This window comes from Myxocyprinus asiaticus, chromosome 11 (assembly GCF_019703515.2).
Source record: "Myxocyprinus asiaticus isolate MX2 ecotype Aquarium Trade chromosome 11, UBuf_Myxa_2, whole genome shotgun sequence".
NCBI lineage: Eukaryota > Metazoa > Chordata > Actinopteri > Cypriniformes > Catostomidae > Myxocyprinus > Myxocyprinus asiaticus.
In genome coordinates, this window is record NC_059354.1 from 22,109,018 (window position 1) to 22,133,732 (window position 24,715).

Here is a 24,715-nt window from a genome sequence, read left to right on the forward strand (position 1 = left end):
CTATTTTAAGCCTGCGTGCATAGTTAAGTGCAGCTGTCACCAGCCAAACACTGGCACAGAGAATTCAAAAGAGTAGGAAGCTTAAATCGGAACAAAGTTCAGACTAGCCTACAAGGAATAATTTGTAAATGCTTCCACTAAAACCCAAATAAAATGATTTAAAATTATTTAAATGGTGTCAAGTAACCAATACTTCTTAATGCAGCATCAATCATTTAGTAAAAAAAAAACTGAGATACTGTAATTATTGATTAGGCTGAGTAATTCAAATATGCACTAAAGACAAATATTAGCCAGCCATTTCATTATAGAAATCTCTTCATTTAAATTTATAAATAGTAAACTTACAAGATGAATGACATAAAACATCTTGCATAGGATCTTTATTCATCTTAAGCTTAAGTAACAATATGCACATATGAAAAAGACAGAAAATAAGACAATATTTCCCTCAGAAACAATTTCAGTACTGCATAATCTTCCCTCCAGTGTTTAAGTATAAATAAAAATGAAGCATACACCAGGTCCATTTCACACAGCCAGTTACAAACTGTAAACGAAAAGAAAGAGACACAGTTATTGTAAGCATTTTTTAACCGATTCATAAAAATAAATTTTAATGCTCTCAACAACACTAAGAACACTACAATTGCGATTAAGATTTTCCTTTATTTAATTCACAGTTCACTGCACAGCGCAGTAATTAAATCAGAACATCTAAATAGTCATTGTGAAACCCATTTTACTTCCCATAATCTGGCGTATTCCCAAGTGAAACAGGTTATTCTGTGAGAAAAAAATGTTGGGTATGATTTTGGGAATTGATTGGATCGAGAAAGTGGGCGTTACATAACCGAGGCGGAGCATAATACTAAATTTTGGAAAAAGATTACAAGGACAAATGTTCTTGCTGGAAAAAAAGAGGACAATTTTTTTATTATTTTTTTAATAACATGCACCAATGCACAACAGGTCTCGGAATGTGCATTAAGAAAGTAAATGGGGTCAAATCAAGGTTGTGCCAAAATAGTGATAACAAAAATAATGAATGTGAAAAAAGCAGCATATCCAGCACTGATATAGAAAGTCTTGGAAGGGAACTGTAAACACAAAAATGAAAATTCTTTCATAATTTATATATAATTATTTTTTTTTTTTTTTTTTTTTTTTATTGTTTTTTTTTTTTTTTTGCTGAACACAAATGAAACTTTTTAGAAGAATATCTCAGCTCTGTTGGTCCATAAAATGCAAGTGAATGGTGGCTAGAACACAGAAGCTCCAAAGAGCACATAAAGGCAGCGTAAAAGTAATCCATAAGACCCCAGTGGTTAAATCCATGTCTTCAGAAGAAATATGATAGGTGTGGGTGATAAACAGATCAATATTTAAGTCTTTTATATTTTACTATAAATATCCACCTTTGACAAGCCCCAACCAGTAGGTGGCGATATGCACAAAGAATGAGAATCGTCAAAAAACAAAAGAAGAATGTGGAAGTGAAAATGGAGATTTATATGCTTTTTGGATATTCTGAGCTCTAGTCACCATTCACTTGCATTGAATGGACCTACAGAGCTGAGATTTTCTTCTAAAAATCTTTGTTTGTGTTCAGCAGAAGAAAGAGAGTCATACACATCTGGGATGGCATGAGGGTGAGTAAATGATGAGATAATTTTCATTTTTGGGTGAACTATTCTTATGAACTGTACTTGCACATTCAATGCACTGAACCGTTCAGGCAAAGCTCGATACAATTACATGACAACAGACCCTCCTGTGCGTATCTTGCTTTGTAATTGCTGGTCATCAAAAGACTCATAAGACAATCAAAAGAAACTTACCATCCACGCAATTACATCATGATGGTGTTAGATCTTAAAACCAAGTGACCTCATGCACACCTTGTGAGCTTCGATGAGGTCTGTGCAGCTTTCTTCTCCCTTTTCAATGATGCTGAGATGGAGCACACAATATGTTACAGCTACTCAACATGATGATAATACTTTAAGCAAAAGTTAACCAATTATTATAATATCCTTACCAGGCATCTCTTGCTTTCTTTGTCTCAGGACACGCACAGCAAGGTTTCAGAGGTTTCTTCTGCTCTGTTCCCTCAATAGCTGGTGAAGACTCAACACTGGCTGCCGACAGGCTCGACATTTCCACTTCCAAGTGCTGCCTGAGAAGAATAGCAGGTGACGTAACTTGACCAGCTCTAAACCACCTCAAAATTATCTGCACATAATTTGCAGGAAGTACCAGCAACGTGCCAAAATGGTCCACCATATTAACGGATACATCATGTCCACTATTGCTCAACGATAAAGCTGCTGGATAAATGTTTTATTTAAGATCCAACAATGTCACCTTATAGTAACTATAAAATATAGTTGTTCCGATATCAAAACAAACAGTTGTACTGTTTCATCAAGATCAATATTGGTTAAATATTTTGTTGTGCTTGGGTGCAACAACTGCATTATCTTATCTAGTCACAAAAATAATATTGTCCTATCACAAAAGCCTATGTAAAATAATTAAAAACATTAATCTGGTAAATATCCACTCACTTTGTGTAATGTACTCGCGTGTGCCCTTCCTTACATAACCTGCGTGCTGCTGTTGCAGCTGTCAAATCACACAATGACCCTGTGGTGAAAGCAGAAGTGTCGTATAACTTCCGGGTCATGGTATAAAACAACAAAATGAATAACATGTTTTTTTTTTTTTTTTTTTTTTTTTTTTTAATAAAGATATTCATGTGAGGGTACATTATATAATTGTACTATAGAAAAATATACATGTGAGGGTACATATGCGCCATATGAGAATGTTAAACGAAGATCATATTGCATTTGTTTTGGTTGCTTTTCTGTTTTTGGATTTTGATGACATCTACACTCAATTTTATCTCCTTCTCAAACACTGTAAAAAGAGGCTTGCCGTTTGGCTCATTTGCATTTGTGAATATAGAATTCACATAAAAATAAAATACAATTTATAATGAAACCAGCATAATTTGAGTAATGATCCTTAATATAATAACTTAAAATCACATGCTTGTAGGATAAGATTTTTTTATTTAATTATTTATTTATTCTGTAGACAATAAAAACCTCGACATCTTTCCAAAAACTCTGGGAAATTAATAACTAAAATATCCACCGGATAGTGTTCCACGATTCGACTGTTTGTATTTCCGGTCTCCAGTGTTTTCACTCGCATCGGCGTAAATTCTTAGCGGGTTGCGTAATTTTTAAGGTATTACATTTGTAAAAATGGTCAAAAAACATGCCGATACTTCAAAGAGTCGAGATGAGACAGTGCCTCACCTGAGTGTGAAGATGACATCCAAGGTTAGTTATGTTGATATCATTAATTATTCTGAGCTGTTATGACAGCCAACAACTTTACAAGTTCAGCCTGAAATACATTTTTACTCCAAGTAACACTTAAATGGTTGTTGTTCTCCTCTGGATCCCTCATTTTGGCCGTTTTTACTTGGCGTCTCAAGACCGGAAATACAAAACAGGCAATTAGAATCATCATGGCGCCGCGTAGTGGTTGCTCAGGAAAACTGTAGATATGTATTAGCATGACTCGACTCCAGTGGACTGAAAAAATGGCCATCTTGACTCTGTGAAGTATCGCCATGTTTTTTGACCATTTTTACATATGTAATACCTTAAACATTCAGTAGCGGTTTTAACCACCACGCAAACCACGCAATTGCATGGGGCCCCGGATGTAGAGGGGCCCCCGCCCCAGTAAGAAAGCTCCTACATGTTTTGGGTACACGCGCGAATACGCTGTTGTCAGTGCTTTCAGAGCGGTTCATGTTAGAGGTCTGGCAGGTTCTGGTCAGTTTTTCAAGTAGGACTTTGGGTACGGGTTTGTAATTTATGAAAAAATATATTGGCCTTCCAAACTTGTTTCGCCCTTGCACTCTCACTCACAGATGTGCGTGAACAGAAAAGTTAGGGGCTATTCACACCGAACGTGTTTTTGTGTGCGTCTGCTCTGTTTTTCCATTGTTTTCCTACGTAAACGTGCAGGACGAACGTCCTTGACTGCTGCACCGCGTCTCGCTGTTTCTTAAGTGTCTTACACAGGACCGGCACATTTCAAGACACAGTGTCAAGTTAATAAGAGCTTCAGGTTTCAAAAACGCATGTCGACATCTGCATTCTGTTTAATTCGTTGCGCTGCATCTAGATGGTTTTTAGCGCATATGTGTCACAAAGATTTAACATTCTGAACAAGTTCAGGTTGCAAAGAGATGAGTGTTACAATGTTTAACATTATTCCAGATTGTTCTGCCCCAAGCAAAGTTTCAGCACTTGATAAACACCAATGATGTTTTTTCCTTTCTGCTCTAGTGCTGAGGGGCCACTGTGCCTTGTATGTTTACTGTTACAGTACTGTTACTAATGTTGCTTACGATGCTTACATAAAATACTGCCTTTTGCAACATGGTAAACAATACACTGCAGTGTTAGAATATAAGCTCCAGGTTAAAGTAAATAAGACAGGAATATATTACTATTGTATAAAACAAATCCTCAAAGTAATAATAATAATAATACTATATCATATTGTAATGACAAACTGTACAACAATAAATAATTGTTGGGTTATAATATTAATTAATAACAACTGAATTCCAAAATGTTATTGAGTGAAGTAGTAGGTTTTGCACACCCTGTTCAAAAAAAAAATTAAATAAAAAAATGAAAAATGTTTTGTACAAATATATGTATATATGCTTTTTAATCACTGTATTGTGGAAAAACTGGAAAACATGCATGGATTATCTTTAACTAGATTTCTATTTCATTAAACATTTTGAATGTACTTGGCTACAAAGGCTTATAGAATGAATTTAAAATTATGATTTAAAATCAATTTTATGTAATTTTTTAAGCACATTTTTTTTAATGGGGCCCCGGGTTAATCGGTTGCTTGGGGCCTCAGAAATCGTAAACCTGCCCCTGTAAACATTACAAAACCCACTAAGAATTTACGCCAATGCCAGTGAAAACACTGGAGACCGGAAATACAAAACAGGCCATTAGAATCATCATGGCGCCGCCCAGTGGTTGCTCAGGAAACCTGTGGATAGCCATTTCTAACCAAAATATGACTTGCACTCCCAGTTTAGGGAGTAAAGGGAGCACCATTCTACTTAAAAAAGGGGGCTTACAACAAGGTAAACAAAAACCATTAATAAAAGTCTTTTACAAAATAAAGTTTTAAACATTTTTGTTTTGATAGATTCTATGAAAATAATATTATAAGAATATAATTTTATACAAAATACAATATATTCATACTGACTTATATTTTAATATGATTAAAATTCTAAATTGTAATATATATATATATATATATATATATATATACACACACACACACACACACACTGGCAGCCAAAAGTTTGGAATAATGTACAGATTTTGCTGTTTCGGAAGGAAATTGGTACTTTAATTCACCAAAGTGGAATTCAACTGATCACAAAGTCAGGACATTACTGATGTAAAAAAACAGCACCATCACTATTTGAAAAAAGTCATTTTTGATCAAATCTAGACAGGCCCCATTTCCAGCAGCCATCACTCCAACACCTAGAAAATCACTTGCCATTATATCAAACACAGTTGAAAGCTATTTGGTTCATTAAATGAAGCTTAACATTGTCTTTGTGTTTGTTTTTGAGTTGCCACTAGACTGGCATGTCTTAAAGTCAATATTAGGTAAGAAATGACAAAAAAGAAATAGCTTTCTCTAGAAACTCATCAGTCAATCATTGTTTTGAGGAATGAAAGCTATGCAATGCATGAAATTGCCAAAAAAAAAAAAAAAAAACTGAAGATTTCATACAAAAGGTATACACTACAGTCTTCAAAGACAAAGGACAACTGGCTCTAACAAGGACAGAAAGAGATGTGGAAGCCAGATGTACAACTAAACAAGAGGATATGTACATCAGAGTCTCTAGTTTGAGAAATAGACGCCTCACATGTCCTCAGCTGACAGCTTCATTGAATTCTACCCGCCCGACACCAGTTTCATGTACAACAGTAAAGAGAAGACTCGGGGTGCAGGCCTTATGGGAAGAATTGCAAAGAAAATGTGAGATGGTAGTGCCCAGGAATCTGAATGACTCCACTGCTGCCACAGTGCTGTTTAGAATGGTGAGGGGGGTCAGTGTTGGGGTGTTCCTCCTAAAGTCCACAATCATCTCCACCTTTTTGAGCGTGTTCAGCTCAAGGTTGTTTTGACTGCACCAGACAGCCAGCTGTTCAACCTCCCTTCTGTATGCAGACCCATCATCATCTCGGATGAGGCCGATGATAGTGGTGTCATCTGCAAACTTCAGGAGCTTGACAGAGGTGTCCTTGGCGAGGCAGTCATTGGTGTAGAGGGAGAAGAGTAGTGGGGAGAGCACACATCCCTGGGGGGCACCAGTGCTGATTGTACAGGTGCTGGAAGTGAGTTTCCCCTGTCTCACAAGCTGCTGCCTGTCCATCAGAAAGCTGGTAATCCACTGACAGATAGACATGGGAAAAGAGAGTTGGTGTAATTTATTCTGGAGTATAGCTGGGATGATGGTGTTGAAAGCCGAACTGAAGTCCACAAAAAGGATCCTTGCATATGTCCCTGGTCTGTCCAGATGTTGCAGGATATGATGCAATCCCATGTTGACTGCATCATCCACAGATCTGTTAGCTCGATAAGCAAATTGAAGGGGTTCTAGAAAGGGTCCAGTGATGTTCTTCAGGTAGGCCAACACCAGTCTCAAATGATTTCATGACCACAGACGTCAGGGCGACAGGTCTGTAGTCATTAAGTGATTTTTGGTTTCTTTGGGACAGGAATAATGATTGAGCGTTTGAAGCAGCATGGGACTTCACACTGCTCCAGTGATCTATTGAAGATCTGTGTGAAGATGGGGGCCAACTGGTTAGCAAAGGATCGAAGACATGCTGGTGAGACGCCATCTGGGCCTGAAGCTTTCCTCGTCTTTTGTTTCTGAAAGACGTGGCTCATATCATCTTCACAGATCTTAAGTGCAGGTTGAGTAGCAGGAGGGAGGTTGCAGGAGGTGTTGGTGTTTGTGTGAAGTGAAGGTCAGAGTGGGTGTAGGGTGTGAGATTGGGCTTTTCAAATCTACAGTAGAACACATTCAGGTCGTCAGCCAGTTGTTGGTTCCCTACAAGGTTGGGGGTAGGAGTCCTGTAATTTGTGATTTGTTTCATGCCACTCCACACCAATGCAGGGTCGTTTGCTGAAAACTTGTTTTTCAGCTTCTCAGAGTATCTTCTTTTAGCCACTCTGATTTCCTTATTCAGTGTGTTCCTGGCCTGATTGTACAAGACTTTATCCCCACCCCTGTGAGCATCCTCTTTGGCCTGACGAAGCTGCCTGAGCTCTGCTGTAAACCACGGTTTGTCGTTGTTGAACTTTAAATAAGTCCTAGTAGGAATGCACATATCCTCACAGAAACTGATATATGATGTAACAGTATCTGTGAGCTTGTCCAGGTCTGTGGCTGCAGCCTCAAAAACACTCCAATCAGTGCAATTGAAGCAGGCTTGTAGTTCCCGCTCTGCTTCATTGGTCATCTCTTTACAGCCCTTACTACTGGCTTGGTTGATTTTAATTTCTGCCTGTTGGTTGGAAGAAGATGAACCAGACAGTGATCAGAGAGTCCCAAAGCTGCTCAAGGGACAGAGCGATATGCATCCTTTATTGTTGTGTAGCAATGATCCAGTATGTTCCTGTCTCTGGTTGGGCATGTAATGTGCTGTTTGTATTTGGGCAGTTCACTTGTGAGATTTGCATTGTTAAAATCCCCAAGAATAATAATAACTGAGTCCGGGTATTTTTGTTTCGTGTCTGTGATTTGATCAGCCAGCTGTTGCAGCACTGCATTCAAACATGCGTTTGGTGTGATATACATACTCACTAGAATAAACGAGGAAAACTCCCGCGGCGAGTAGAAAGGCTTACAGTTAATAAAGAGCGCTTCCAAATTAGGACAGCACATCCTCTTAACCATTGTTACATCTGTACACCAACTTTCATTGATGTAAAAGCATGTTCCACCGCCTCTCGTTTTCCCCGTTAATTCCGCAATGCGATCCGCTCTAAACAGCTGAAAGCCTGGCAGATGTAATGCGCTGTCCGGAATGGCTTCACTCAGCCAGGTTTCTGTGAAGCACAAGGCAGCAGAGGTTGAAAAGTCCTTGTTTGTGCAGGTGAGGAGATGTAGTTCGTCCGTTTTGTTAGGAAGAGAGCGGAGATTCGCAAGATGAATGCTCGGCAGCGCTGTTCGAAAGCCCCGCCGACGGAGTTTGACCAGCGCACCGGCTCATCTTCCTCGCCTGCATCTCCTGAACAACAAAGGGCAACAAAGGGCACCTCCAACTAAAATGTCTAGCAAAACGTCTGAATATTCAAAAACCGGGAAAAGATTGTCTGGTATAAGCTGTCGAATGTTCAGCAGTTTGTCTCTGGTAAAACTAACTGGAAAAAGATTACTAAACACAGGACAAACAAACAAAAACAACAAAACAATAGGAGCGCTCACACCAAGGCGGCCATCCGTGGCACCAACATGATGGATAATCAGCGCTGCTGATACAGTTCTACTCAGCAGTCATTGAGTCTGTCCTCTGCACTTCAATAACTGTCTGGTTTGGTTCAGCTATGAAATCAGACATCAGAAGACAACAAAGGACAGTTCAGACTGCTGAACCCCCCCCCCCCCCGCCCTCTTCAAGAACTATACACTTCCAGAGTGAGGAAAAAGGCTGGAAAATCACTCTGGACCCCACTCACCCTGCCCACTACCTTTTTGAACTGTTGCCTTCTGGCCAATGCTACAGAGCTCTGAGCACCAGAACCGTCATGCACAGGAACAGTTTTTTCCCTCAGGCTATCCATTGCATCAACAGTTAAATTGCCCATTGAGCAATAACTATGTGCAATACACAGTTTAGTCTTTTTTTATATTTATCTAACACATCCAATCTCTTCTGCCATTTCATTCCTCTGGAAAAAAAACAAAAACAAAAAAAACATTTGCACTGTACATAACAGATTTGTATTTACACTGTACATAACAGATAACAGATTTGTATTAGATTGCACTACATATGTGTATGTGTGTATGTATGTATCTGTGTATAACTATTTTTTATTTTTTATTATTATCTATGTCTTGCTGCTGTTTTTGTATTGTTGTACACTGGAAGCTCCTGTCACCAAGACAAATTCCTTGTATGTGTAAGCATACTTGGCAATAACGCTGATTCTGATTCTGAAAAAGACACTTTTGAAACAGAAAAACAAAAAGAAAAGGTTAGAGTGGGGAAAGAAACACAGACATTGGACAACAGATGAGTGTTATGGATCTCAACCCCGTTGAGATTTTGTGGGATCAGCTAGACTGTAAGGTCCGTGAGAAGTGCTCGACAAGACAGCCACATCTATGGCAAGTGCTACAGAAAGTGTGGGGTAAAATGTCACCTGAGTATCTGGACAAACTGACAGCTGGAATGCCAAGGATCTGCAAAGCTGTCATTGCTGCACATTGAGGATCTTTTGTTGAGAACTCTTTGGAGTAGTTTAAGAAGTTCTAAAAAAAAAAAAAAATCAAATTGTAATAGTAATTTTTCACGTTATTAATGTCCTGACTATACATTGTGATCAGTTGAATGCCACTTTGGTGAATAAAAGTACCAATTTATTTCAATAAGAGCAAAATCTGTACATTATTCCAAACTTTTGGCTGCCAGTGTGTATATATATATAATTTTTATTTTTCTCTCCCATTTGAACACTTTGTTGAATGAGTACCATTAACAGTTCTGTCTGACAAACAACCAGACAGATCAACCTAGTTTTTGGAACACAAAACATTGCCAACTTCTTAACAGTGTCTCAATTCATGACAATGAAATAGTAAAAAATCTTTTAAAAAAACATGCAGGATTAGCTGTGAGAGGAGCCATTTCTGTCACAGTAATCTGAAATATCTCCCTCTCTCTCTCTCTCTCAATTCTTATATAAAACACATATAGAAAATGACAACTGGTCAAAATAAAAATACGCAGTGTTTTCAGACCTCGAATAATGCAAATAAAAAAAGTTCATATTCATTTTTAAACAATGCAATACAAATATTTTAACTTAGGAAGAGTTCAGAAATCAATGTTTTGTGGAATAATCCTGATTTTCAGTCACAGCTTTCATGCGTCTTGGCATGCAATGGAGTGCGATGATCCCAAGTGCAGTTTATTTACAAAAGTGATATCCAAGAACCCTAACTTTAAACGTGAACAAAACCTAAGTTTACATGACTTGACAATGAAAAAACCATAAAGATGACTTAACTATAGAACCAACAACATTCGACAATGGCAAACATGAGGGTTAAATATTTGGACTAGGGAGCACACATGACAGTGAAAACCAATGAACACTTATGACTCTAAACAAGATAACTAGACTGCTAATAACCTAATGAAACAATTAACCAATGGGGACAAGACACAAGAACATGGGAAACACATGACAAGATCATATGACAAGGAAACAGGAACGAACATGGCATGAAACAAATTTATCAAAGTAAAAGACATGATCAAAAACACATACAACCCTGACAATAACCTATATATATATATATATATATATATAATACAAAATATATACAACAGGATTTTTATTACAGTGTACAGTATGGGATACCTATTGGTACATTTCCAGACTTCTGAGGTCTTTTTCAGTTATAGGGCCCCTGAGCACTGGATATTAATGAAATTTTGGGTTATTTCCTCATATTGTCCTGAAATCACTCCCCCAGCAACTCATAAGCAAGATAGTATTGTGAAGATTGTACATAATATCGTAATATCGTAAAAATTCTAATTTGCAGTCCGAAGTTATAGTCCAGAATGTATTGGCTCCTATCTGCAAAATATCTGATTACGATAATCTTTAATACATTTTGTCAAAAATGTCTCCAGATAATGCAAGCCATGTTTTATGCAAATCTGACAATTGGCCTAGGACAAGAATCATTTGAGTTCTCTGAAATATATGGTTTCTGATTGCCATACACTTTAAAGGAATAAAAAAGTGAAGAATATTAAGAAAATCAATCACATATAATTAATAAACTTTGGTGCTTGGACTCCTAATAAAGTAAAAAAAAACAAAAAAACAAATAAAAATTTATGTAAATAAATAAATACACAACAGATGGTGTTTAGGATAGGTATGTGATTGTAAAATATATCAAATACAAAATATATAAAAAATTAATATAATTTTCTTGTTTTTCATTAAAAAAAAAGTTTCACAGATTGCATTGAAGTTAAATGAAACCATTATGATATGATTGTTACTTTAATAATTAATATAATGGTACATTTCATAATATAATTTTCTTACATGTTTTTAACTGAAGCTTCAGAGATTAAATTGTTGTTAGCAAAGCCAGCAACTTGTCATCTTTTATCAGTGAATTCCAGGACCCTCTTGATAATTCAATGCAATATGATATGCATTGAACAATGAATGGATGCATAGTTTAGGTGTTTGTTGCCTTCTGAGAATCGAAGATCAGTTACCCGTTACATTACTTGCATGCCACTTTCAAATTCAACGCTGTATTCTGACTCTTATAAACTTTAGGTTACTCATGTAACCCCGGTTCTCTGAGAACAGGAGTGAGGTATCTCACTATGGGTAACGCCTTGGGCGTGGCCAGTCCTGGAAGCACTGATAACACCCAGTCTGTCAGTTGACAGACCAATCACAGCAGTGATGAGGGAGTCCCACCTCCCTATATAAACCACTGTCATAGGTGCCTACTTCATTCTCCGCATATCTCTTCTCCGTGCAAATGCATGGAGGGAAGTGTGGTGACATAACTCACTCCTGTTATCAGAGAACATGTTATGTGAGTAACCTAAAGTTCTCTTTCTAACATTTGTTCGGTATCTCACTGTGGGATATAGCCAACTCCCGTATTGCAGATATGCTGTCCGAAGCAGACCATCCACCGACTTGTCTGGGGACAAAATAACACACTTGTGCTTCACTGTGTTATTGTTGATTTATGTGTATTTGTTTTTACACATCGGACATTGACTGCCCACACAAAGGACTGAATGAGCCAATGAAGGCTCTGTGACATCCAGTCTATAAAATCAGACAAAAGTGTGAGGCAATGCCCAACTCGCAGCTGCACAAATGTCTTTGACTGAAATGCCTTTGAACAGCACCCACTAAGTTGCCATGCCCCTGGTACAATTAGTTCTCAAGCCCTCCGGAGGTCGCAGCCCCAGACTATTATTACTTAATATAATATCCTCTACTACCCAATGAGTCAGGTACTGTCATGATATGGGTCTGCCTTTACAAAAATCAGCCGAAGAAAGGAAAAGCTGTTTACTCTTCCTCAATGCCTTCGTTCTTTCCATGTACAAATGTAGAGTACGAACTGGACACAAACAGCTCATCCTCTGGTGAGGAAAAAGGCGGCGGTTGAAAAATTAGCAAATCCACCGGCTTACAGCTGATAGCAGAGTCGCTCACCTTAGGCACAAATGCTGGATTTGTTTTAAGAGACAATCAATAAATCCACCGCAAAGCGCATACAAGAGTGATGAAGTGACAAAGCATGTAGTTCACTAACCCACTTTGCAGTTGTTAAGGCCAAAAATAAAGTTGCCTTTAGCGAAAGGAGCTTTAATTCTATACTTTCAACTGGCTCAAAGGGGGTGCGGAAAGCGAAATATTTCCCCCCGCGCTTGCGACAGGATATCCCTGTGCAGTGAGAGTTGCCAAGGCTGGGTACACAAAAGTTGAATTATCTCTGCCAGCCACAGTTTCCCCGGCCAGTTCGGGGCGATCAGTATGACTGAGTGACTATATACTCTTACTCTTTAGAATTGGAATGATCAGACTCAGTGGAGGAAATGCATAAAGTAGCGTGTTTGGCCAATGATGCACTAGAGCATCCACACCCATAGAAGCACTGTCTCTCGTCAGAGAGAAGAACAGAGGGCAATGAGCATTTTTGTGCAATGCGAAGAGATCTACGGCAGCTCGCCTGTATCTCTCCCACAGCTGACTCACCACCTGAGGGTGAAGTTTCCATTCTCCATAAAGAGGATTCCCCCTGGACAGGATTTCCCCCTGGAGTATTCATTGCTCCTGGAATGTGCGTTGCCCGTAATGAGAGAAAGCGCACCACTCCACACAATCAGCTTTTGTGCCAGGCAGTGTAGCCGCTGTGAACGTGTGCCCCACTGTCTGTTTATGTATGCCAGTGTTGTCGTGTTGTCCGATCTGACTAAGACATTGTGGGCTTGAAGGAACTGTGCAAAGTGCTTCTTCTAGAGTCAGTAACTCCAGAAAGTTTATGTGTGCATTCTGTAGTGACACGGGCCAAACCCCATTCACTATTCTGCCTTAACACACCACGTCCCAACCTGTGAGTGACGCGTCTGTCTGTGATTTAAGTGATGGCGAGGACACAAGTGCTGCGCTGCAATCCAATGCTGAAACTCTCTCATTCGCAGTAGTCCCAAAGGAATGACTGACACTATTGAGGCCATCAGACCCAATGGCCGTAGACACAACCTGAATGAGACTTTTTCCCTTTATGAAAAAGGGACAAACAACCGCAAATCGATCCGATGCGCTCCTTTGACAGAAACGCTCGATACTGATCGGAGTTCAAACTGAGACCCAGATAAATTATTCCCTGTGAGGGAATCAGACAGCTCTTTTTCTCATTTATTTTGAATCCCAGATTCGCTAAATGAGACACCAGTGTTCTCGTATCTATCTCTGCTTGCTGCTGCGATGGTGCGCACAGCATTAGGTCGTCTAGATAAGCAGACACCCTGAGACCCGTTAACATCAGCAGCATTAGTGCTGCCACCACACACTTGCTGAAGACTCTTGGTGTCAATGAATGTCCGAAAGGCACCATCAAAAATTCGTAAGCTTTTCTCTGATAGGTAAATCTTAGGAATTTTCTGTGTGATGGGTAGATACCCACATGAACATACACGTCCTTTAGACTGATTGACATAAACCAGTCTCTGGGACAAATAACTGAGAGAGTGTTTTGAGCATGATCATTTTTAATCTGTACCTTGTGAGGTATTTGTTGAGATTTCGCAAATCCAGAATGGGACGGAGACCTCCTCTCTTGGGCTATTTCCTCCTCTAAAATCCGAGATGACCCCCCCCCCTGCTGTTGACATTAACACACCATTGAACAGAGGTGGTTTTACAGCAAACTGCAGCCAATAATCCCGTTTTATAGTAGATAAAACCCAGGGATGAACTACGCATGCGCACCAACTTTCTGCATGAACAGTGAGGGGCCCGCTGAAACCCTTGCTGATTGATGGTGCTGCGGCCCCTTTTGACGTTCGTAGGTTGAGAGCCACAATAACACAGATCTCTTCCCACAACGCCACATCCGGCGCCCCATGTTGGCCCATCTCCTCCATCAACTCGGTCTGATATGCTGTTAGGAGCGAGATGGCATTAAGAGCCCTTACAGCTAGGGCTGAAGATTGGTAGATCTTTTGGTAAATGGAGGCCGACAATCTCTCCATCCGTCCTGGCAATGAAGCAGGAACAGACGAAAAAACTGCCCGACGATAGGGATGAAGGTGATTCGCCACTGACACCTTGACTGGAGGGGGGCTGGACATCCCCAGATCCTCCATTTGTGCACATCCAGCGTAGAGTAACCATTAACAGGCACTCTGTGCGAAAAAGACTTGTCCCAAAACTGACGCATCTCCACAACGCATGCTGGGACGGCTGGTATAAATTGCTTTAGGGGGTCTTTCTCCACTGGCGGTGGAGAAAAATAGGGATCCTCATTATTCGACGCCATGACCCGCACCCTCCTTTCCAAAACTCTCCATACGAAATGGGAACAATGCGGGCAACACTCGGGATTAGCGAGTGCGGCCTGTGCATGGCTGACCCCCAGACAGGCGATACATAGCAGGTGGGAATCCTTTGGCAATCATAGATCCACAAGCGCATGGATGGGAGGGATCCTTCCCCTACTCTCCACCGCTTGGTGAGTTTGCAGTTGTCATGACAGAACCCAAACTCAAGAATACAGAAGCAGTTCACCACAACGTGCCACATGTAACAACTCGAAACTCAGATGCAAACCCGCCTCGATGCGCTGGTTCACGCTACCCGGAGAAAACAATATAATACAGCAGAAAATATATTCATTTTGACAGTGAATATACTCGAAAAAGAACAGCCGTGTTCTGCGATGTACCTGAACGGCTTGCCTGATGAACTGTTAAGCGACCACTTCTTACGAGTCCTGCTGATGATAGCTTCCAAAGATCTTCAAGGGGAATAGAACGAGAATAAAGTAGGCACCTATGACAGTGGTTTATATTAGGGAGGTGGGACTCCCACATCACTGCAGTGATTGGTCTGTCAGCTGTCAGACTGGGTGTTATTGATGCTTCCAGGACTGGCCACGCCCAAGGCATTACTCATAGTGAGATACCGAACGAATGTTAGAAAGAGAACCTAACCTGCTGGCAATACAATTATAAAATGTATCCAGTTTGCTAAAGTTCTAGTGAGCTGCACGGTTTTGTTGTAAGCTGAAAGTGTCTGATTTTAATGTAAACACTGCCACATGGAAAACTCAAATCCATTTCCCCACATAAATAATGCCTTAAAAATACGACTGGAGTTTTAGTTAAACTCTAATTTCCCACAGAAAGACCTGCAAAATGATACTCCTCTCTTCTTCTCTGTAATTGGACTCCTCTGTGTTCATTAGAAAGAATTTCATTGTCATTACCGTATAGTCATTATCACACAATGAGATTGTAATTAATTCTATCATTATCAGCCATCTGTCTAGTTCAGAGGACAATAGTTGTGATATTCAAAACCACCTCATGTCAAAGAACCGCCCTACAGTACAGAGGAGCTTAGCTGATATGAGCACGAGGCAAAGATACTGAATAGTTAATGAGACAATAGTTAGTTTGACAGGGAGGAAAGAATGGAAAGTCTGGAACGTATCTCTTTCTCCAGTCTGGACTGAGCCAGAAAACTGTGATGGAAAATTACTCTGTGTAGTGTGTGTGCATGAGAGAAAGAGAGAGAGAGCGTGACGATGAAGATGTAAAAGAAATGGTCAGCATAAAAGAAAGTCCAAAAATAAAGCTGTCACAGAGGTGCGTTGAAAGATGTTGAAGGCGCTTTGGTGATCGCAGTGCTTAGTCAGGGCCTGGAAATGGAGAGCTTCACACCTGAGAATCACAAGTGCTTCAGCTGGAATGGGTGGAAAAATTTACTGCTGCCGCAGTTGAACAGACGCTCACTGTATGTCTACGGCAGTGAGGTGGCTGTGGAGAAAGAGTGCATTAGACAGAGAGAGGGAGGCGTTTTGGTCATCCATCCCTTCAGCCGTTTAAGGTACTGTATCCTTAACCCTTAAATGCATGAGCGTTTTGCCAAACATTATTGCATACCTCAGGTCTCAACTGACTGTCAAACACGTATTGAGCTACACTTAAGACATAAGCTACACATAAGTTACACATGTGTATTTTCTCAGGCACTTATTGACATACAACTTACAATAGACTAACTTACAATAGACCTACAACTTACAGAATTTAAGTAGTCGATTTAAATGTCAATAGCCATATCATAATGTTCATATGTTGTACTTGCTATAGTTTACTTCCATGTTGCTTCATCAAATAGCAATGTCAAATGTAGATCACTGAAAAAATAGCACCACCTTAAATAACAAATAACATGTATAATATGTAGTTGAGGAATACTAAAGAAGAAGGGACATAACTTAAAAAAATATATCAGGTAAAGGAAGTGGAATGAGGTACTGAGTCACTAAAGACCCGAGGTTTGCATTTACGGTTAACCTGTCCTTAGTGTTTTTATATAGTAGAATGTCTTAAAGGGATAAGTATATCACCCAAAAATGAAAATTCTCTCATCATTTACTCACCCTCATGCCATCCCAGATGTGTATTACTTTCTTTCTTTTGCACAAACAAAGGTGTTTAGAAGAATATTTCAGCTCTGTTGGTCCTCACAATGCAAGTGAATAGTGACCAGAACTCAGAAGGTCCAAAAAGGACATATAAGTAGCATAAACGTAATCCATACAACTCCAGCGGTTAAATACATATCTTCAAAAGCAATATGATAGGTGTGGGTGATAAACAGATCAATATTTAAGTCCTGTTTTACTATAAATATCCACCTTTGACCAGCCCCAACCAGTAGTTGTCTGAATGTGAAAGTGTAGATTTACAGTAAAAAAAGGACTTAAATATTAATATGTTTATAATAATTGATCTGTTTATAAATATTGATCTGTCAACCACACAGAGGTGGGTAGTAACTTTTTTTACGTGAGTAACTTTTTGGGGAAAAAATACTTTTAGAGTAGGTTTAAAAGTGGGTACTTCTTACTCTCACTCAAGTAAATTTCTAATGATTTTTTTTTTTACTTTTACTTTGTTACAATGGCCAGCGTTCCTGTCATTACATTACTGGGTTTAATTTTAATTAATGCATAATTTTTTGAGAGATTACTGAATGGAACTTTTACGACAGCGGAAGTTCACACAGAAGTGTGCGCTGCTGTCACAGACTGTCACTCAAGTCATCAATGCGGCAGCATCAAACTCTTCAAAGTTAAACACTTTCTTCACTCCACACAGTGAAAAAAATAATAGTTTCGTCATGCAATGCCTTCATTTAACACCAAGACAAGCTGATATTTCAAGATTAAAATCACAACTTCAACTTAAGGCAGCATGCTGAGGTACATTTTGGCTCTAATGCTAACACAGGCTTTTCTGTGTGAATGTGATGGTCATTTTCAGGGTGATTCTGTAACTGGGCTCTTATGACATCAGTTTTTAAGTGTACATTTTTAAATCAGTGCAGCAATATATCAGTGTGCTTTGTCCCGCATGTCATGAGCAGTATTGGTGCATTTACCACGTGCCCTCGCAGGGGTACTGGAAACTATCGCAGCTACTTCAGGCTGATTAACTGAATAAATCCACGTAAACATCCAAGTTAAGTGTAAAAAAAAATGCCTTGGCTCTGCTGTTCACGTGATTGACAACTGGCGCGCGAACAGACAGCATTTCTGCGCGTGCACAACGAGGTGCGTGGGGCGCACGCGTGAGAGATGTGGGGGCGCGAGGCGATCCTATGGTGAAGAGAGTGGCTGTGTCCGAAGTCGTTCACTCGTTCATTATTTCCTATATATTGAATGGAAGTTAGTGCACTATATCTCAGCAGTGAGTGAACGAAATGAGTGAGTGAATTCGGATGCTGAAGTATACACCGAGTGTCGGGTCTCTGGAGCTGTCACAGAAACAACATCACATATGAACTTTTAAAATACTTGGGCCTTACTTGTTATTCTTATGAAATAATATATTATTACAATAAATCTTGATTCTGTTTGTCATTTTTAATATATACTGTGTGTTAATATAAAGAGTAAACGCATTTGATCAAATAAAGAGTATGTTTTATGTATGAGTATGTATGTTTTGCCTCTCTATATGTTATTATGTTATTTTAATCAAGTAATGATTTGTCAAAAAGTAATTTAATACATTCAGCATGAAAGAAAACATTGCAGGAGTGAAGATACTCTGCATTTAGAGAGCAGTGGTACTGCTGTACAGAATTAATGATCTAAATACTTATGACACTGAAAACTGTAACTACACTGAAATAAGAATCCACACAGGACATTAAAAGCTGTGAAATAGCGAAAAGTAGACATTAATAAAGCATGATCTTGCTTTGGTTTATATTTCAGCATTATATATAATGTCCTTGTGGGACATTTTCACGTTTTCACCATAATAATTACTAGAAATGTTTCCAAACCTCTCTTATTGACAAATTCATCCAAATCTGACAAGAGCCTTTAAAGGGATAGTTCACCCAAAAATTACAATTCTCAATATTTACTCACCCTCATGCCACCCCAGATGTGTATGACTTTCTTTCATCTGCTGAACTCAAATGAAGATTTTTAGAAGAATTTCTCAGCTCTGTAGGTCCATACAGTGGTTAAATTAATATCTTCAGAAGCGATGTGTAGGTGTGGATCAGAAACAGAGAAACAGATCACCTTCACATTCTTCTTTTTGTCTTTTTGGTGATTCACATTCTCTGCATATCGCCCCTGCTGTCTAGCAAAAAATGACTTAAATATTGATCTGTTTCTCACCCACACCTATCACATCGCTTCAGAAGATATGGGTTTAATTACTGGAGTCTTATGGATTACTTTTATGCTGCCTTTATATGCTTTTTGGAGCATCAAAATTTTGGCCTACAGAGCTAAAATATTCTTCTAAAAATCTTATTTTGTGTTTTGCATAAGAAAGGATAAGTCATCTGGAATTTTCATTTTTGGGTAAACTACCCCTTTAAAGTGATAGCTCAGCCATAATTTAATATTCTGTCATAATTTCCAAACCAGTGTGATGCTTTGCATTTTGTGGAACGTAAAATATGTTAGACAGAATGTTAGGGACTGACAGTCTCGGTCACCATTCACTTTCAAAATATGGAGAAAAAAAACATATTCACTGAAAGTAAATAGTGACTCAGGTAAACATTCTGTCTAATATCTCCTTATTGTGTTGCATGGAAGAAAGTCATACAGGTTTGGAACAACATGATGGTGAATGACAGAATTTCCATTAATAATAATTCTGTAATACATGTTAAATGTGTATTATGTAATGGAATATAGGGGAGTAAACGTCTATTATGTCATTTGTGAAAGAAACGAGTTACTCACTACTTGAGTACTCTTTTAATTGGATACTTTCTTATTCTAACTCAAGTAATTATTTATGTCAGTACTTTTACTTGAGTAATTTTTTTTTTTTTAAGTAATTGTACTTTTACTTGAGTAGTTTTTGGCTACTCTACCCACCTCTGCACCCACACAGGGCCGCCGCTGGCCAAACTGATGGAAGAGGGAAATGAGAGTAAATGATGAGAGAATTTTATTTTTTGAGTAAACTATCCCCTTAAGAAGACCAATATCCTATGAATAACAATGCTAATGAGAAATAATGAGTATGAAAAGGGTAGACACATACTTGTTATCCAAGTTCATTTGATAAGTATGACAGTAATAATACCATCAGACTTTTAAATAATGGAAGCATCATTTGCCTTATTTATGCAGGAGTTACTACATCATGTGTATGGTGGCCATAACTTTTCTGAATCTAATTGGAATCCCAATGGAGATTGCCTTTCTAGACGGCCACAGTGGAGTAGGTTGGGAGGGTTTTAACGTGTTCTCGGACACACTGTTCCTGATTGACGTTGGGCTTAACTTTCGCATGGGTATCATTAACGAGGACAGTGAGGTAAGGATAAGCCCTAGATAAAGGACACTTCCATTACTTGAACAGTACTTAAATCTCAAATTCCAATGAATATTTCTGTATATTGCACAGGGAGCCATTCTTGATTTGAAAAGGATTCGACAACGTTACTTAAAGAGCTGGTTTGTACCTGATATGGTGGCAGCATTCCCAGTTGGCTACATACTACTTATTGCGGTAATGTGAATTTTTCCCCAATGCACTAGCCATATTGAAATTACAATGCTGCTTAGGGAAAACAAAAGTTTGTCTTATGCCCTTGTCATGACAGGACCTACAATACCATGATGACTCTCCTTCATCAAAGGCAAGCAAAATGATGCGCATTCTGATGTTTGTGAGAATCCTCAGCCTTGTCCGCCTACTGCGTGTATCCCGGCTTGTACGGTTTTTCAATGAGGTGGAGAGGGTAAGTCACTAATAAACTGAATGTGAAACTGCTTTCTACATTTCAATGAGACAACTGAATGATGTACAGTACATATATAGATAATTTTGGTCCTAATAAGATCTATGTAGTCAGTCCTGTGGCTGACAATATTTTGAAAGAAGACTAGCCATCTTATTTGTGTCCTGCCCTTATTTATTTGAATAAGACCTTTTATTTTTATATTTATTTATATTTTATATCTGTCCCAAAGGTTTCCAATGCTAACTTGGAGGTTGTGAGGGTATTCCTAAGAATCTTGTCTTTATTTATGATGATTTTCCTGCTGTGTCACTGGAATGGCTGTATTCAGTATTTTGTACCTATGCTTGAGGAGTTTCCTTCAGACTGCTGGGTTAGAAAAGAGAATCTACTGGTATGCGTTACACACTGTACATATATTTATGTAATAATATTCTATATAATTTTTTTGTATGTGCTTTTACAATTTTAAAATTATTTTAGAGCTGCTCTGTGGTTGAAATGTGTAGAAAAATATGTTTGCACTAATTTACATTTTATAAGTATTATAGACTGTAATTAGTTTTTATAATTCTAAATAATAATTTTTCATTATTATTAGATATTATAATTAAAGGCGGACCTTTGTTTTGCATCATTTTCAGAATGCCACAGTGGGAGAGAAGTATTCTTTTGGAGTCTTTCGGGCGCTCTCTCATATGACTGCAATATCATATGGTTCCTCTGAAACACCAACAAGCAAGGAGTATACTTTTGATCAGCTAATTTAGCAGTATATTAGGTTTATCATACAACAATCACACCATACAATCAATGCTTTGTTTCATGTCTGATGTTGTTTTTTAACTTTAGATGAGGTCGAGCTGTGGATTGTCATGACTAGCATTGTGTCTGGAGCCCTAATGTACACAGTAATGGTTGCAAACACCGCTGCTATGATGACTGATGTGGACACAACAGCAAGAACATACAAGAGCAAGGTGCAAAGAATAAAATAGCTAAAAACAGCTTATTAGGTGTTTATTAGTTGTGTCATTTGCATTTTTGTCTTTTTTTCCTCTTTTTCTCACATAGATGAATCATCTGGAAGATTACATGACTTTCATGAAGCTTCCCAAAGCCCTACGTATGCGTATCAATGACTACTTTCAGGCTCGTTATGCAGGAAAATGGTATGATGAGAAGGACGTCCTAAAATGGGTGTCCTCATCTCTCAGAGAGGTACTGCTTACTGTTGTGATAGCTTCATGTGTTAAGATAGTCTGAAATTATTGGTGTTTTTCTTATATAATATGAAGTGAAACAGTGTCTTTATAATTGCTCAAATAAGGAAATTTTGATGACCATGTGCTCCGGTCATGTGAGAAAAGTTCCCATCTTCCGAAACCGTGACGTAAATTTCATCAATGCCATTCTCCTGGAGCTGCAGTATGAGGTCTTCCAGGAGGGTGACATCATCATCTGTCGCAATGGTCCTGGTGACCGCATGTTTTTAATTGAACATGGGCAAGTCCGTGTGGAGAATGAGTTCTTCCAGAGGGAACTGTGTGATGGAGACTACTTTGGAGGTTTGACTCGATAAATAAGTCTTAACTTTATTAACGCATTGTCTACACTGTTTACAAGATTTTTTTCTGTCAAACATTGTTTTGTATTGTCTTGAATACTCATAGTTGAAATTTTGAAATACTATGCCATAAAATAGCAGTATTAGTATAGCTCAATAGTGTAGTTTTTTATATACTGCATGTTGGATGGTTCCATTTGCACATAGACACAGTCCGCGAGAAGGCTTTGGCCACTGTAGGGGAAGTTAACAAACCATAGCTACCCATTCATTTCTAGGGGGGAAATGATGAGAAATATCTAATAGATTGTTCCATTTTGTGAAAGAAAACTCCAAAATGTGCAGTTTTTTGCACTTCAAATAAAGCAAACAATGCAGATGTGATTTTAATAGTTGAATAAAGAGATTAAAGCCAATTGAACTAAAACTACTGTTAATACAAGCAAATCAACAACAGCATAGTAAGCATCACACATCTGAACATGTGCACGTCTGCAACATCCCCAGTATGACACTTTGTTGACTATCTATTGCACTGTAAAACTGCTTTACAATACAAAAGGTACAAAAACAACATTTTACCAAATTGTTTTAAATCATGTAATTCCTTCGCACTTGTAGAGTCTTGTCTCCTAACAAGAGGAAGGCGTTTGGCCACAGTACAAGCTCTGACTATCTGTCAGCTTTTTTCCTTGTCAGTGGACAGCTTTCGTCGTGTTCTGGAGGACTACCCTGACATCAGGAGGGACCTGGAAATATCGCAATCGGACAAAGACACTCTGTTATGTTGACAAAGTAATCAATGACACAGTTTTGGATCTGTAGTACACAATTAACTTTTAAACATTTAACAATTGGCATACTGCATATTTAACATGAACAGAACTATGCTGTCAAGTTCTTTAAATTTGGATAACTGATTTTTAACATCTTATTAACAAAATAATGCTGTACATTTTTTGAAAGCGGTAATGTAACTTAAGGTATATTATATAACAGTCTTGATAATGTCATGTTGTGTAATGTTAAATGCATGTGAAAATATACCAGAAATCTCATCAGATCACTTTCCCAAACACACATATAGACCCAGAGGCTAACCTACATTCATAGTGTGACGCAGGACACCCACACCAAGCCCCTCCTCCAACTTCTTTGGCTTGCAATTGGTCAGAAAGAGCCTGGCTTTCCTTGGATCATTGTCTATAGCAACATAGATACCAGGAGGTCTAATCCAACTCTACTATCAGCTGTGGATGCAAGTATTTTCCAAGGAGGAAGGTGTGTCTTGGTTGCAAGTAACCACATTGGAAGGTCCTCACCTCTCTCCTTGGCCTCTGCTGCTACTGCCCATGTCTCCACAGGAGGATGCATCAGGAAGGCCCTGCATTATTGTCAGTCATAGTTTTGCTCTTATCTTTTTAGGATCTAAGCTAAGTTTATATTAGTAGTGCCTGATCTTTGCCTATCACAGAGGTCTCTGTGAAAAGTAAATGTTTTTTTTTTTTTTAAGTAAATCTTAAAGTGTGTGTGTGTGTGGGGGGGGGGGGGGTAGATGAGTCCTAAGTTAACAGGGAGCTTTTTCATTGCATTCTGTTTTATTGTTGATCTTTGGTTCTGAATGCTTTTTGTCAGGGTCAGACTACATTTTCATTGCTCTTAAGACAAAATGTAATGTAAGCACTTGTCTTCTTTTTCAAGGGTAGTAGATGTAACCATATTAATAAGACCTACATAAATCAACATGCATATTAACTGTATATAGTTCCTCTTCATTTTTGTTTTCTGTCTTTAAAAATTTTATTTGTTTATATTTTTTTTAATTCCGAAGAGACTGCAATAAACTAATATTGCTTTTTTTTATCTACTGCTGTTCACATAAGCATTTCTTCACATTTATACATACTTAAATTTTACAACCTTTGCACAGAAATAATTTCCCAGCGTTTAGGCTTATGTTTAAAAGTGCTGACTATACATATTATAAAAGTAGCAGAGAAGGATAGTTAGATAGCACTCAGATGTCTGGGCTACTGTTAAAGGATGAATGTGGTTAAAGTTTGTGCTTCTAGTATTTTGTGGGTATGTCATTGGCCACACAATAAAAAGGCAAAATGTCAATCTTTTCTTTTAAACATGTCCATAGCCAGGGCAATTTGGATTATCTGGAAACACCTTTGCCATTCATAATACATAAAATGGCTATTACCTCTCATTTCTGAGTCA

The 24,715-nt window shown here is 38.5% G+C and overlaps 2 protein-coding genes across 6 annotated transcripts; one reads left to right on the forward strand and one right to left on the reverse strand.

The window, feature by feature from the left end:
* Nucleotides 1-368: 368 nt before the first annotated feature.
* On the reverse strand, nucleotides 369-3,366 carry LOC127448590 (cytochrome c oxidase copper chaperone-like). 2 transcript variants are annotated; one of them, XM_051711247.1, is made up of 5 exons: nucleotides 3,333-3,366; nucleotides 2,571-2,649; nucleotides 2,042-2,179; nucleotides 1,902-1,953; nucleotides 369-550 (listed from the first exon to the last, which is right to left on the reverse strand). In XM_051711247.1, exons 1-5 carry the CDS (start codon nucleotides 3,349-3,351, stop codon nucleotides 464-466), a joined length of 375 nt encoding a protein of 124 aa, XP_051567207.1. In that variant the 5' UTR covers nucleotides 3,352-3,366; the 3' UTR covers nucleotides 369-463. The 2 variants fall into 2 exon arrangements, with proteins under 2 accessions (XP_051567207.1, XP_051567208.1); XM_051711248.1 differs by having other exon boundaries at nucleotides 1,842-1,953.
* LOC127448578 (potassium/sodium hyperpolarization-activated cyclic nucleotide-gated channel 1-like) lies at nucleotides 3,227-24,351 on the forward strand. Of its 4 annotated transcripts, XM_051711232.1 has the most exons (12): nucleotides 3,501-5,209; nucleotides 16,311-16,512; nucleotides 20,309-20,495; nucleotides 20,586-20,690; nucleotides 20,785-20,922; nucleotides 21,155-21,316; nucleotides 21,567-21,660; nucleotides 21,775-21,902; nucleotides 21,997-22,143; nucleotides 22,253-22,490; nucleotides 23,111-23,284; nucleotides 23,577-24,351. In XM_051711232.1, the coding sequence occupies exons 1-11, from the start codon at nucleotides 5,029-5,031 to the stop codon at nucleotides 23,278-23,280; spliced, it is 1,752 nt and encodes a 583-aa protein (XP_051567192.1). In that variant the 5' UTR covers nucleotides 3,501-5,028; the 3' UTR covers nucleotides 23,281-23,284; nucleotides 23,577-24,351. The 4 variants fall into 4 exon arrangements, with proteins under 4 accessions (XP_051567194.1, XP_051567192.1, XP_051567190.1 ...); XM_051711230.1 differs by having other exon boundaries at nucleotides 23,111-24,351; XM_051711234.1 differs by lacking the exons at nucleotides 3,501-5,209; nucleotides 16,311-16,512 and adding an exon at nucleotides 3,227-3,356 and having other exon boundaries at nucleotides 23,111-24,351.
* The last annotated feature ends 364 nt before the right edge of the window (nucleotides 24,352-24,715 follow it).